We start from the raw sequence: 13722 nt of genomic DNA on the forward strand, positions 1-13722 counted from the left end.
CACCACTCTTATCACCTACTTTACACCTGATTACCATAGTGTATTTAAAGACACTATTCCCCCAAAAGTTTAAGATATTATTAATTTGTGAAGAAATGAATTACAGAGCTATTTGCAGATTGAGTGTTACTGATGGTGATAGATCAGGGCTGAAAATGACAGGAACACACACTTCTACATGCTTGTTGGCAGAGGCTAAAATTAGTTCAATGGATAATGTTCCACATTGAGAAACTGAACCCAAAATACATCAGACAACCAGTGTTTTAAATGTAGAAACTCAAAGTTATGACAGTAATGAGCCAAACTTTTGCAAATAAGCAAATAATTATACCTATGTTAAAAATGCTATAGAAATGAGGAAGATGTACCTTGAATGCTGCGTTTGAAGAAGGCCTTACAACCTTCACATGACCAGACTCCATAGTGATAGCCAGAAGCAAAGTCATGGCAGACTGCACAGTAATGCATGTCCTGCTTGGAATCATGGAAGCTCTTCAGCAAACCTGGATCTTCTTCCCTTTGCTTATTCTCTTTGCTGAAATGACAGAGGTTTATAAAGAAAACTTTTGAGAAGAAGCCTGAACAAAAACATCTTATTTTCTATTTTTTTTCACAAGGTCTTCAAAAACCAGAGTCAAAAACCCAGCAGCATAAGGTGCTAGGCAGAAACACACTTGCGCCAAATAGTCGTCAAATTAACCAACCGTAATACATTTTTGGAATGTAGGGGGAAAGCACTTGGCGAAGATCTTAGACAAATACACTATCATTTTTGTACATGTATGAACAAAATATGAATATGTCATAAAATGCCCTATATTGACTGCTATAGAGAGAACTAAGGAAGAGAAATGACATCACATTTCACTTACCAAGCTGATGCCAGCTTTCTAAATGAGAGGTGGTAAAGTAAATAATTTGGAGTCATCCCTCTGCCAACAAAAGGGGCCCATGGAAGTGCAGAAGGTCGCTTGCATTTCAGAGATCCCAGACAAGTGTCTGATCACACCTGATCGTTGTTCATCATGAGAACAGGGAACATAGTCACTATTATGACCTCTAGAAGTGCAATTTACAATTATTTTGTTCTGGTAGAATATTTTTTGAGTGATTTAAATAATGCTTTGTATTATATTCTTGTTAAGGTTGTGAAGGTGATCACTTATAAAAAATACTATGTGTATCAAAGTTTGTAAATAAAATATATAATATTATTATGAATGACTCTCAGTTCTTGGCAGATGTCCTACCTGTTCACAGCAAGAATCAGCTCTCGTGACCGGCTCTCGCCCCAGTGGCTCCTTTCGGAGTCCGGATACATCAAAGCTTGTTGGCAGTGAATAGCTAAGGACGAAATGTGATTTGGCTGGGTCCAAAATACTGAAGGGCTAAGTGTCTGGCGCACTGCTGGACTGTTGGGGAGACCGCTTGAGTTACTGTTGTACCCAAGCATGGCTGGGCTATAGAAAGCCAGTGCATTGTAGTCATGGGTGCTGTCCATGTAAGGTGAAGGAATACAGACAGCTTTGGACTCCATGGTGGGAGCAGTCAGTGTCCCACAACCAGTAAGTTGCATGTCCATGCCTGGGGAATGGGGCTTCATGACTTCAAGCTGCCGAACCTGAGCCTCTTTCTTGGGTAAGGAAGTCATTCTTGAACTCTGTGGAGATACACTCACTATACCATCTTGTAAACTTCTTTCTAGAGGTAAAAAAAAACAAAACAAAAACAAAACATGTGGTTAGTGACTAGAAGACAGTAAAAACAAGTAGGAAAACATTCTACATGTGCAGTGAGAGGTGAAGCTAGAAAATCTTAAGTGTAGCACAGACAATGGCAAGTCATCTTAATGAACTCAGTCTTTCTATGTTCAAGAAACAGCTGCAACAACTCTACAGTTCCCACAATCCATTTCAAACCCCAAGTGATCACATCAAATGCATGAATCTTACTAACAGAAATATTTCCGAGCTGCATCGTCATTCATCAACAGTGTCTAAAATATACATTCCTTATGCGTATCTGTTTGTACCAGTCTGTTGATCAAAGGTTAAAGGTTACTCAAAACAGAGGCATCCGGGATCGAACCATGAACATCCTAACATGATTAGGAGTCAGCAGTTCTTACCGCTGCACCACCAAAGCGGTCGTATTAAATACGTGTCAATGTCGCACCCTAACGTGAGTTCTTTTTCTGCAGTTATATTCTTGTTTTGTTATACTTGTACCTTTTGTCAAAGTGTTTATTTGATATTTGGACTTCAGGCTTCACACATTATGCACTTCATGTCTACATTTTGCCAATTATTACCAAAATCATGATAAACGTTTCTGTTTTAACGTTATGTTCACAGAGATTGTTGTAGACACGGAAGACACATGAAATGCATGTATTACAAATAACGATCTATTATTTACCGTATACAACTCTAGGCAACTCACATGCAGGTAAACAGACTTTTAGCTGAGAGAACTTTCTGGCCATTCTGTGGCGCTGGGGGGGATGGTATAGCAGGCTGCTTGTGTTGATTGACACATTTGTAACACAAAAGACACTGCCGGAGAGGTGTAAAAGGATTTAAGGTGGGCCGGGATTACAAGTGTTTTGGTAGGCTTTGGTAATTCTAGTGTTAATGAAAAGTTAAGTTTCTTTTACTATTGGTTTTCTTTTGTCTTACTTTTTTTCTCTTACTTGTTACTTTTGCCTAACAAGTTCTGCCCCTCTGTCAGTTGACTATATAGTTAAAAAAACCCTATTTATATAAAAATTGGGGTTAGATGATTACTTTTCACAGAAAAAATCAAACAAGGAAAGAGTCTGTATTACCTCTCAAAAGAATACTTTACTTCCTTCTACAGCTTTTGTTGTCCACTGGCGCCTGTAGAGTCTGAATTGCGAGTATAAACCATTAAGGTTTTTAGGCTGCTTGGTAACTTCCTGATAACTGCAGCTACTCTTTAGTACAGTGTTGCACAAAGCTTGTTGACAGATAACAGGCTGACTGTTAAGGAATAACACCCAGTTATGCTGGAAGCTGTGTTGTCTGATGGTGAGTGTGCTGATAGTCACGTACACTGCTATATTACAGAACCAATCATATTAAATGCCAATGCTTTGCTATGTAAAGAGGAACTTCTATAAATTGTAAGGAAACAAAGTGAGACAAGAGTCTTTTGGTGCAAGCTGCTGTACAAAGGGCTCCCTCTTCAAAGAGTATTACAGATTTCTGTGATGAAGTTTCCTTCTGCCTGGTTTCTGGGGTGTCCAAAAGAGGGTCTCAACTTCCACATACCATTTACGACACTCACCCACCCAAGCACATTCAGGTCCTCACAGTCCCTAAGTGTGACACATTACAGGTCATTAACAACTACAGAACTGTCCTTCCCAATGAAAGTACAGCATAATGATCATTAGCATATAGACCTTGGTCAGAAATGGTTAGAGATGTCTGTTGTACAGCCTGTGTTGAAATCTGTATTTTTCAAATTTCTGCCTTCTATTGTAGTTCAAAATCCACAAGAGGACACTAGTATTTTCAGTGCTTACATGTCGACACTGCAGTCTTGCATGGTTTTTTGAATCTACAATTTCTGTGGAAATATTTATGCAAATGAAGAAACTGAAGTCAGGACTGACTTTGATGGTGTGCATACTACCAGACTTCTACGAATTTGCAAAGCTTGGAACAAATGAAAAGGATTAACTACATAGTCAATCCAATTCCTTTTCCTAATGGGTTACAAAACCATCATGGCATTGTACCTTCCTCATAGGTGTCAGGATCTTACATAAAGAGCCATTATTAAGGAGCTCCATAAGTGGGAGGGCTCAAGTGACTAAGTACACCAGTTACTTAATAGTCACTCACGTTAAAAAGGTTCTGGCAATGAAGGCTTGACTTTGACTGCTCATAAGGTATGTTTCGGCAATTGGTTGGTTCCAAGTTCAACTCCAAGTGGGGTGGTGATGTATGCCAATAGTGGTGCTGTGCAGCTAGCTACATGGATTCACATCTGACGAAGCCTGTGATGAGTGATGAAAACATAATGCTCCCTGTCTCCAGTTTAAGCCACTAAACTATGCATGAGACAATACTGTGGCCGCCAAACCAAACTTTGTCAAGCAAAGTTTAAAAATGTATGTTTTTGTGGTTCCTCGCTGCCATGAGAAAATTGTGACTTATGATGCAATATTATACATCACTTGTTTAATTTTCCTGCGGTGGGTTGGCACCCTGCCTGGGATTGGTTCCTGCCTTGTGCCCTGTGTTGGCTGGGATTGGCTCCAGCAGACCCCTGTGACCCTGTGTTTGGATTCAGCGGGTTGGAAAATGTATGGATAGATGGATGTTTAATTTTCTTAACAAGAATTGAAATCTTTCCAATTTTTATATCAATATGAATAATATAAAGTATACAAGAGACACAAGATGATACTTGACTGTTGTTGGGTATCTCATTCAGTGTGATAACTTTAACGAAAGCTAGGGTTCTTTGAAAGCATTAAATCTTTTGTACACAGTGAAATTTTACTCCAAATACAATTTGGGATAAAGCCTGCAATATTGTTTTAGGCAGCAAGGAGCAAATGTAGGATGGCTTTGCAACAAGTCCTTCCATCAAAGTAGTCAGTGACTACACTTTAACAGCTTTCTTGGTTGGTATGTTTTAGTGTTCATTCAGCAGTGTGCATCTGGTTGAATTACGGTGCCCATGTTTTCCTGATGTTGTGATCTATTTGCTTTCTAATTACTTGTTTTGAACTTTAGAAAGTGGTTAGTGCCTGCTTGCTAGCTACAGATGAAAATCATTAGGTATTAAAAGTCCACTGTCATTCAAACAGACGTCTTACCAACTTCACTCTTGAAATAGAAATAGGTGTCAAAATTCTATGGTGTGCAATAATGGGAAATATTTTAATTTCCTCTGGTATATCCTAGATAAGATAAATTGGGCATACTCTGCTTGATGCTTAACAGATAAACTAAGATTTAAATTACAGACGTGAATGAAGAGGCATGTTGTCACTCTGTCACTCCGGCACAGAATGTCCCCACTGAGATTACTGGTTTCAAAAGTTAAAAGCTGCTGACTAACTGAACTAGATTAGTGAGTAAATACCAGGAAATAAACCTCACATTAAATGAACACGACATTTTAATTAGAGACATCAGGGCATTTCATATTGCAAGTTCAGTAGGTCTTTGAAGGCACTCAATCATTTCATTAAAGCAGGTGAAACCCCCAAAAAATAAACTTAAGCGCTGCAGTAAATACCAAAGTTAGGCATAAGCAAAAACAGATTATTGCTTGCAGACAAAATGAGTGGAAAGCATTACTGACTTTGATCAAAAATGAAGATGGCATAGATGATCTAAAACTTGGTCTGACTTGGCCCATGCGATCATGTAAAGCATTACTGGTTAAAAAATGCACATCTTCAATTTGGCATTTTGGATTGAGTTAAATAAAACAAAATGGAAATTGCAGGGAATACTGGATGAGGCCAGTTGCCACTTTATTTTGCTGCACTGTGTAAACCCTCCTAGAAGCCCTTACCCTGGTATTTTATGTGGCCATGTGATCTGCCACCACTCCATTTCCTTGTCATGGAACACTGTTTGAAAGAATATCAATTTGTCTTCCAGGATCCCCAATCATCAGCCTACTCAGTTTAATATTGTCCATTGCTTGTATCATACCCCACCTATCTGATTTGTTAAAAGGTTTATCAACTGACCCGTTTTCCACTTCTGCTCCTTAAATGTCCCCATAAAGGTCCTCCATATATTTTGGAACTGTCCCAGTGTTGCTCTCTATAGGTTTGCCATTTTGAATTCCCACTCTTTAATGCTCTCAGTTTGGATTTTCCTTCTCCTGGACCATTTAAACTCTCTCTGAGAGGCAATCCAGCAGAAGTTGTTCTATGTACCATCACTACCATATTTCCACTGGCCTCTCGATGGAAATCCCCCTGTTCTGCCTGTATAGATTCATGAAGATCCATATTACTAACTGAGAATAAACCGGAGATGGACGCAGGTACACGGCGATGGGACCATGAGACATACTGCGCAGGCGCCTACAGCGCGCGTCTCATAAACCGCAAGTGAAGTCTTATCCACCGCGAATGAAGGAGTCACGGCCCAAAAACGAAAGAGCTCAACTAACGTGAATGAGAAATGAAGCAACAACGCGCCCATAGCTAACGACTAACGACACAGCCACACAAAAAGAGGATTCTGTGCTGCACCCCAGAATGAAACGGAAGAGGCTGCGGAGGCCCCAAAGGTCCACAAAGATAGTACGGAAGGCGCAGGAAAGTACGAAAGGTGCAGGCGCCTACAACGCGCTTCTGAATAGGACATGAAGCAACAACGCGCCCATAGCTAAATTACTAACGGTTCCAAAACCAAACAGCTCCGCATGAACAAATACAATGTACATAGACGCCTACAGCGCGCGTCTGAAATGCCGCAAGCAAAGCAGGCACATATTGCATACATTCATCAATGTATTTCAGGCAAAAACTCGAGATAGTACAGAAGCCACGAAGATCTGGAATCCACAACGTATGTGAATCACATTACAGTAATACAACACTATAAGTACTCACAGAAAACACAAACAGAAGAGGCTTCTGCGTCCCACCCCACAGTCAAACCAGAGAAGGTACGGAGTCCCCAAACGTCCACAAAACACAGCATAGTCAAACACGAGATAGTACGGATGGTGCATGCGCCTATGCACCGCAAGCGAAGGAGCCACGGCTCAGAAACGAAAGAGTTCAACTAACGGAAATAGGTAATTTTAACAGTGAGTGCAATTATCCATATTACTAACAGTAAACAACGTATACCTAATCAACAAATCCCAAGGACAGACCATGGACAGAGTCGGCCTTTACCTCTCTGAGCCTGTATTTAGACATGGACAACTGTATGTAGCCTTCTCAGGAGTTCTGCATGTATGTGACGTTAACGTCAAGATTTTAATAACTCCATACCAAGGAAAACTCATTCAAGGACAACACGCCGTCTTTACTACAAATGTGGTGTGTGAAGATATCCTTTGTACGTCATCTACACCTTTACACTCCAATATATCTCATACATAGATCTGCGCAAACTCAAAGCCATTCTATACTTACATAACATAACAATTAAACTGCTATTGTCATTTACATATATTACATGGACCTACAGATGTCGTAACGGTGAACATGATACATATGTAACAATTACCAGGACAGACAATAATCTCTTTCAAATCTATTTAGGGTTACCCAAGACCAGGGGTTGGCGAGCGAAGCGAGCAGGGGGTGGAGCCCCCTAGTCTTCTTTCTATAATCTAACTCTTCTAGAACTCTCGTCAATGAAGATTAGTGGAGCATCTGGCTTTAACATCAGCAAGTGGCTTTTAGTCACCAAGCTTGTGGGGGAAAGAATATCTCATGGCTAATGGTGATGGGAATTTATCTTCTTTGCTGCCTTTCTTGTTCAGACTGGCTGTGGACTGCTGTCCTTTCGAATCAGCCACACCAGCTCCACTTTAGGCAGTTTTTCATTTTTTGTTTATTTTGTTCTTCTCAGGTTTGGTGTTTGGGGTGTTCACTGGTGATAGAGGTCATTTGGGGGTGGTGGTGTTTGATCTCATCACCTCATAATTTCATACATTGTTTCTTTCTGTATTGCACTTATTCTATTCAATAAAAAATTATTCAAAATTAATAAAACAAATAATAATTATTACAGCTCACCAGCCTCCATAAAATATAAAAGGAATATTTTGAAGAATAGAAATACAAACAAAGCTAGAACAGAAATAAGGACAAGAAGCAGCAGCAGTCGTTCTGGGTGATCTCAGTCAGGTGCCTTTCACCATCACCCTCAATAAGTGAACACTCACATTTGATACAAATGACACAGTTAAAAAAATAAAATAAAATAAAGCAACCCCTCGTATAAAACAATCTAGTAATGCAACTGTGGTGCTGGAAGCGTTCTCCAGTCTTTATGATCTACTTTATCTTTGACATATCTTTTGGGATTACACTGTGTGTGTCTTCAGAGCAAAATTAAATTTTTTGATGTATCGTCCATTTGCATCAATGCCTGTTAAATTAACCAGTAATTTGAATTTGGCCAAATGTCAGTGTAGATGGATATGGTCTGCCACACCATTCAGGACTGGTTTCTGCCCGTGCCAATCAACAACTGGGTTAAATAGGTTTGATAACCACTGTATAAAATGTAATTTTTTTTTTCCTTCTTTCAAGTGTATTTTTTAACATTTATATTGATTCTGCATAGACGCTTCAAAGCTATGAGTAACAATCAATAACAAAAGTATAAGTAACAAAAATATAATTTAGATTTTTAGATTTTAGATCATCAGAGATGGATGTTTTAGGATACCTGGCAATTCTTTTGAGTGAGTTGACCAGGTGATTGGCTTGTACTCTGACTAGCGCTAGTTCCTGTCTTGTGCCTGATGCTGGCTATATAAGAAACCGAGGATGAGAGGGTGACTCGTACAGACAGACAGACAGACAGACAGACAGACAGACAGACAGACAGACAGACAGACAGACAGACAGACAGACAGACAGATAGATAGATAGATAGATAGATAGATAGATAGATAGATAGATAGATAGATAGATCTTTATTCCACAAAGTAAACCATTTCACTGAACTCTTCAGATGTTCATATTATCAAAATGTGTAATTATGCTAAGCCGCAGAGAATTTCATGGTTAGATCTGGAAATTTATTTAATGTAAATGAAATTATAAGCAGAAGATAAATTTCATATATTTTTAGGAATGTGTATTTTTCTATTTAAATTTTTTTTTATTCAAATAGAGGATATTACTTTTTAATTTAACTGTGTCTTTTTAATATAAAGAAGTTTTGGAAATTTTCAAGTTTCCTGCATTCTCTATCAGATTTAAAATGAATTAATAATATTTGTTATTCTAATAATTTCTAAATAAATACACATTTTGTATCAGAAGCATGGTTATTATCATATCTAAAGTTTAACATTAAATTAATGTAATTTGGGCATCACCATGGTTGGTGTTGCTGGCTCACAGTTTCAGAAGCCTAAGTTCAAACCTCAGCTCAGTCACTGTCAATATGGAGGACACATATTCCCACCATGTCCATAACAGTTTTACTGAGAGATTACCTCTTATATCTCATATTTATCAGTTTAAGCTAATCGGCAATGCTAATGTGTCCCATAACGTGCAAGTGTGTGTATGTATGGGCCTCCAGCAGTGAACAAGTATTCCATCGAATGCTTGACTCCTGCCTTTCTCCTTTTGCAGCAGGTCATGGCTTAGTGTTTCTTAACCAATGTTTCGATAATTGATTAAAAAAAAAAAAATAACTTAAAGCCAGCAGCCTCAGTAGGTCCCAGGGACTAGAGTTAAGATCCATCTATCTGTTGCTTTAATTGTACTCTATAAGGCTGACCACAACTTAAGTCAACATCACAGAGAAGGTTAAAACATGTTAAATTTACAATGGTGATTCATAGATTCTGCAATAGGGCCAAAGAACAAGAAGATCCATATTATGTTAGGTAAGTGGATATACAAAGTCTTAATGGGAGGGTTTACTGACTTTTGGAAAACTGTAATTGGATTCAATAGTTCTAATCTGTGGTGTTATAACTAAGAATTGGGACATAGCTTGATGGCTGCTCCTCCTTGGAGGCTACCCAGTACTACACATCTGGTTCTTTACTGGTCAGGAAGTACCCAGAACTGGTAAGTTTTGAATTTCTGACAGACAATAAGAACTGATTAGGAGGAGTTTAATAAGAACATGATGTAAGTTTGTAAACCAGACAGGCTGCTGCATGTTTTGACAGTTCTAATGACTAGACGAAAAATCCCCATCTTAAATTACAGTCACCTTACGTGACACAGACTACAAGTAGCAAAGCATAAAATATTCAAATGTTTACTTGGCCTGCTGGATTATTTTTAAACAGGTGTTCAGTATATCCAGACAGCACAACTGTTGCCTATTTGCATGTATTTCAATGACCTTGGTTAACAGATGTTATTGGTGAAGCAGCAGATCTGGGGAGGTGATTGTAGAAGATTTTAGATTCTAAAGCACACATAGCAACAACTGGTGTCAAACTTTACGGCACCCCAATTCTTCATGCACTATGGTGTGTGTAGATTCACAGTTAATATCCTAATGTGTAGCAACAGCGGACAATGTATTCCATCGGCCTTCTCTTATGAAGGCATTCGCCATGTCAATGTGGGCTTACGTGCAGAATGTTGATAGTCGAGCAGATTGGGCTTCATTGGTTAAACTTGTCCTTCATGCTTTAAACCTTTATACCCATTCATAACCTTCTTGTTGAGTCATGTTCTTTTCACTTTCATACTGAGTACTGTTGCTACACATTTGGATATCAGCTATAGATTTGCACGTGCCATAGTGCACGATAATTTGGGGTATCAAACATTGGGTACCCAAACGGCTTACTGATCAGCATAAACCAACATCCTTCGGTGAATTTCAACAGGTTTCACTTTCTCTACCGAAAGAAATCTCACTATGGCACATTGGTCAACAATGGAGGACCCATGTTCATTTGACCTTGGCTTCAACTAGACTAATGGCACAGTGCTATACTGTGTGTGTTCGAACAACATATAAGCAACTGTGAACATATTGCATTGTGTCAGCTACTCTCTGTTGTAGTAATTACCGCGTAATTTTTTATCTCTGTCCATGACATAACTTTAGGAAGACTTCAGCAAGACAGATTTCTTCACCATAGCATTAAAAAGACTGTCATGACAGATCTCAGTCTTCTTACCCTGTTGCTCCTTTACAAGTGACTCCCTGGCCATAGCATTAGACCACATCTGAGTGTCACTGATCTACAGCATTTGCCCCCATTCATTGGTTACCTCACTCTTGCCTGGCTATGACTTGCATTACTGTATACGGTACACCAGTAGTGCCGCTACAGTCTTTCTTCATGAAATGGCAACCATTTAAATCCCTGGCAGGACAAGATGTGGAATAGCCTTAACAACACGTACGCCAAAGTCATCGTCTTCAAACTCACTTCACACATTTGGTTTGAAAATCTGCAAATTTGAACCCATGATGCTCGACTATATTCTGTAGACATCTGATTCCAGCGTGGCTCACATGACTTTTATATAACAATTATTGTATATGTGTTGAACGTGTCTTAGGAATTACCGTATTTTTCGCACCATAAGACGCACTTTTATTTCCCCAAAAGAAGGCTGGAAATGTCTGTGCGTCTTATGGAGCGAATATTGCGTCACAGACCATGATGTGTATTACCTGACAAAAGTCGACATCCAGGGGTAGAAGGCGACAAAACTCACTGTTACGTTACAGGCATTCCCTCTGTGCTTGGAGGAATGTTAGACTCATTGACTCGACATCTAATCCTTGCGTGTGCGTGAGTTGAGAAATGTAAACAAATATAACCAAAGGCAAGATGGCATCTACATCTCATGAGGGAGCGAAGCGAGTGCAGAAAACAAAATACTCAGCAGACAATGTTTTGCGCATTCTCGCTGAGTCGGACTCTGATTTTTCAGAATCTGATTTTGTTGAGAGTGATCAGGAGATTGAACAAGAGAGTGAGGAACTGGCATCAGCTGATCGGGACACCAGCCGATGCCACCCCAGCTGAGCATATTTGTGCAGCCGATGCACCTATGGCAAGGTTCGTGTGGGAGGAATACCTAGACACTGATCCGTGGGAGCCAAACTGGCTACCGGACTTCACAAGACAGTATGGCTTGCTGTTGGACTCGACAGATTACCAGCCGCTGGACTACTTCAGGCTGTTCTTTCCTGAAGCTGCCTTTCAGCTACTGTCAGAAGAGACAAACAGGTATGCAGAGCAATTTTTTGAATCGAGGGCTGTGCTTGCACCGCATTCTCGTTTTTCAAACTGGAAACCCACAACAAAACACGAGATGAAGGGCTTTGTGGCATTACAAATATAGATGGGACTAGACTGGCGATGTAACTTCAGGGAGCATTGGTCCAAACGTGCTTTGTCCCCTGGTGGCTTTGGACAGGTTATGCCGCGTGATGATAGGAACGTGCTCCTGCAAAGTGATTGTGAGCAACTGAGCTTAATAAATTCTGACACTAGCGATGAGGAGTTCTTGGGGTTTCCATAAAACTAGAAGAGTGCTTGAACCTTAAAGTCTCTCCTTATTTGTTAATGACAGTGATGATGTTTCTTAATACCGCTGTTGAATTTACATGGTTGAAATATTATTCTGCTATATTTTATTAAACATATTAGTGCACCATTTGGTTCAGAATATTTTTTTTCTTGTTTTCCTCCTCTAAACCTAGGTGCATCTAATGGTCAGGTGCGTCTTATGGTTCAAAAAATATGGTAACTATTTCTATATCCGTTTTCAGAAGGAAATTTCACAATAGAGAAAAAAGTTGAAACATGAACATACTAAGAATAACTGGCAAGATCTCCAGTTTCTGAAAACCCAACTTTTACTGATTTCACAAACGAAGGAAGGCCTGATATCTTTATGGCCTACTTGTGATCATCAGATTCTGTGAATACCCCTACTGTCTGTTCCTTAGTAAATTTACATTTTACTTTTTTTCCAATGATTTTACTGACACATACTTAATAAGCTCATTTGCTCCTCTAAAATAAACACTTAAAGTCTCTTTATTAACATGGCTATAGTTGTCGCTCTCTGAGCAGCACATAATTATGAATGCACATGTGAAAGGGTAAAACTATTATCAGAACTTGTTGTTTGACAGCTTCTATGAGTGGACATGGCAGTATGTGTGATGATCTAGCATTCTCTCCAAGGGTGATCAAAGGTACTTGCCCTCTCTGATTTCTCCTAGACTCCTGGTTTCCTTTAACGTCATTTCAGTCATTTTCCCTCTCCCCCTATTAGCCTGCAATACCTCGCATCTTTGTTTCTCTCTCTTCGTTCACTTGGATTTCATCTCAAACTTTCAGTCTCTTTGTAACTTGAAAACTTTAAAAAACATAAAAGCCATATCTGGAAGTAGCCTTGAGATATTTTCAAATTCGTCTTCAGGCTTCTTTACTTTTTTCTCCCTTTTGTCGCTTTCCTTCTGTGGTAACACCTCAGGTACACTGCACACCTATTATGGAGACGTGTCAGCTTTGGCAGTTGTGCGTACGCCAAAGTCATCGTCTTCAAACTCACTTCACACATTTGGTTTGAAAATCTGTAAATTTGAACCCATGATGCTCGACTATATTCTGTAGACATCTGATTCCAGCGTGGCTCGCATGACTTTTAAATAACAATTATTGTATATGTGTTGAACGTGTCTTAGGAATTAACTATTTTTATATCCGTTTTCAGAGGGAAATTTCACAATAGAGAAAGAAGTTGAAACATGAAAACTTTTTTGTCAATGCCTGCTCAGGATTGCAATGCTTATCGTGGCTTCTTAATGTAAGTAAATATTTCCATATTTTACACTTTTTAGCTCCACGGTACAACTAAATATGCTCATACAAAGGTATTTAACCATTGCAGCAGGATTCTGGAAAACATTAAAAATCTGTTATGAAGACAGGACAGTATCACTACACCAGATAGGAAGGGATTGAAAATGAAAGTCTTCCTAAATGACACACCGTTGTTGTACTCTTTCA

The 13722-nt window shown here is 39.2% G+C and overlaps 1 protein-coding gene across 6 annotated transcripts in view; it reads right to left on the reverse strand.

Moving 5' to 3' along the window:
- Positions 1-13722, reverse strand: part of LOC114667020 (estrogen receptor beta-like) — a 110777-nt gene that overhangs the window by 49509 nt on the left and 47546 nt on the right. For all 6 annotated transcript variants that reach the window (XM_028822094.2, XM_028822093.2, XM_051919964.1 and 3 more), the window contains 2 exons: positions 1254-1704; positions 372-538 (listed from right to left, as the gene is read on the reverse strand). In XM_028822094.2, coding sequence (XP_028677927.1) covers positions 372-538; positions 1254-1704 — 618 coding nt within the window. The remainder of the gene's footprint in view (positions 1-371; positions 539-1253; positions 1705-13722) is intronic.

Source organism: Erpetoichthys calabaricus, chromosome 16 (genome assembly GCF_900747795.2).
Source record: "Erpetoichthys calabaricus chromosome 16, fErpCal1.3, whole genome shotgun sequence".
In the NCBI taxonomy this organism is placed as follows: Eukaryota; Metazoa; Chordata; class Cladistia; order Polypteriformes; family Polypteridae; genus Erpetoichthys; species Erpetoichthys calabaricus.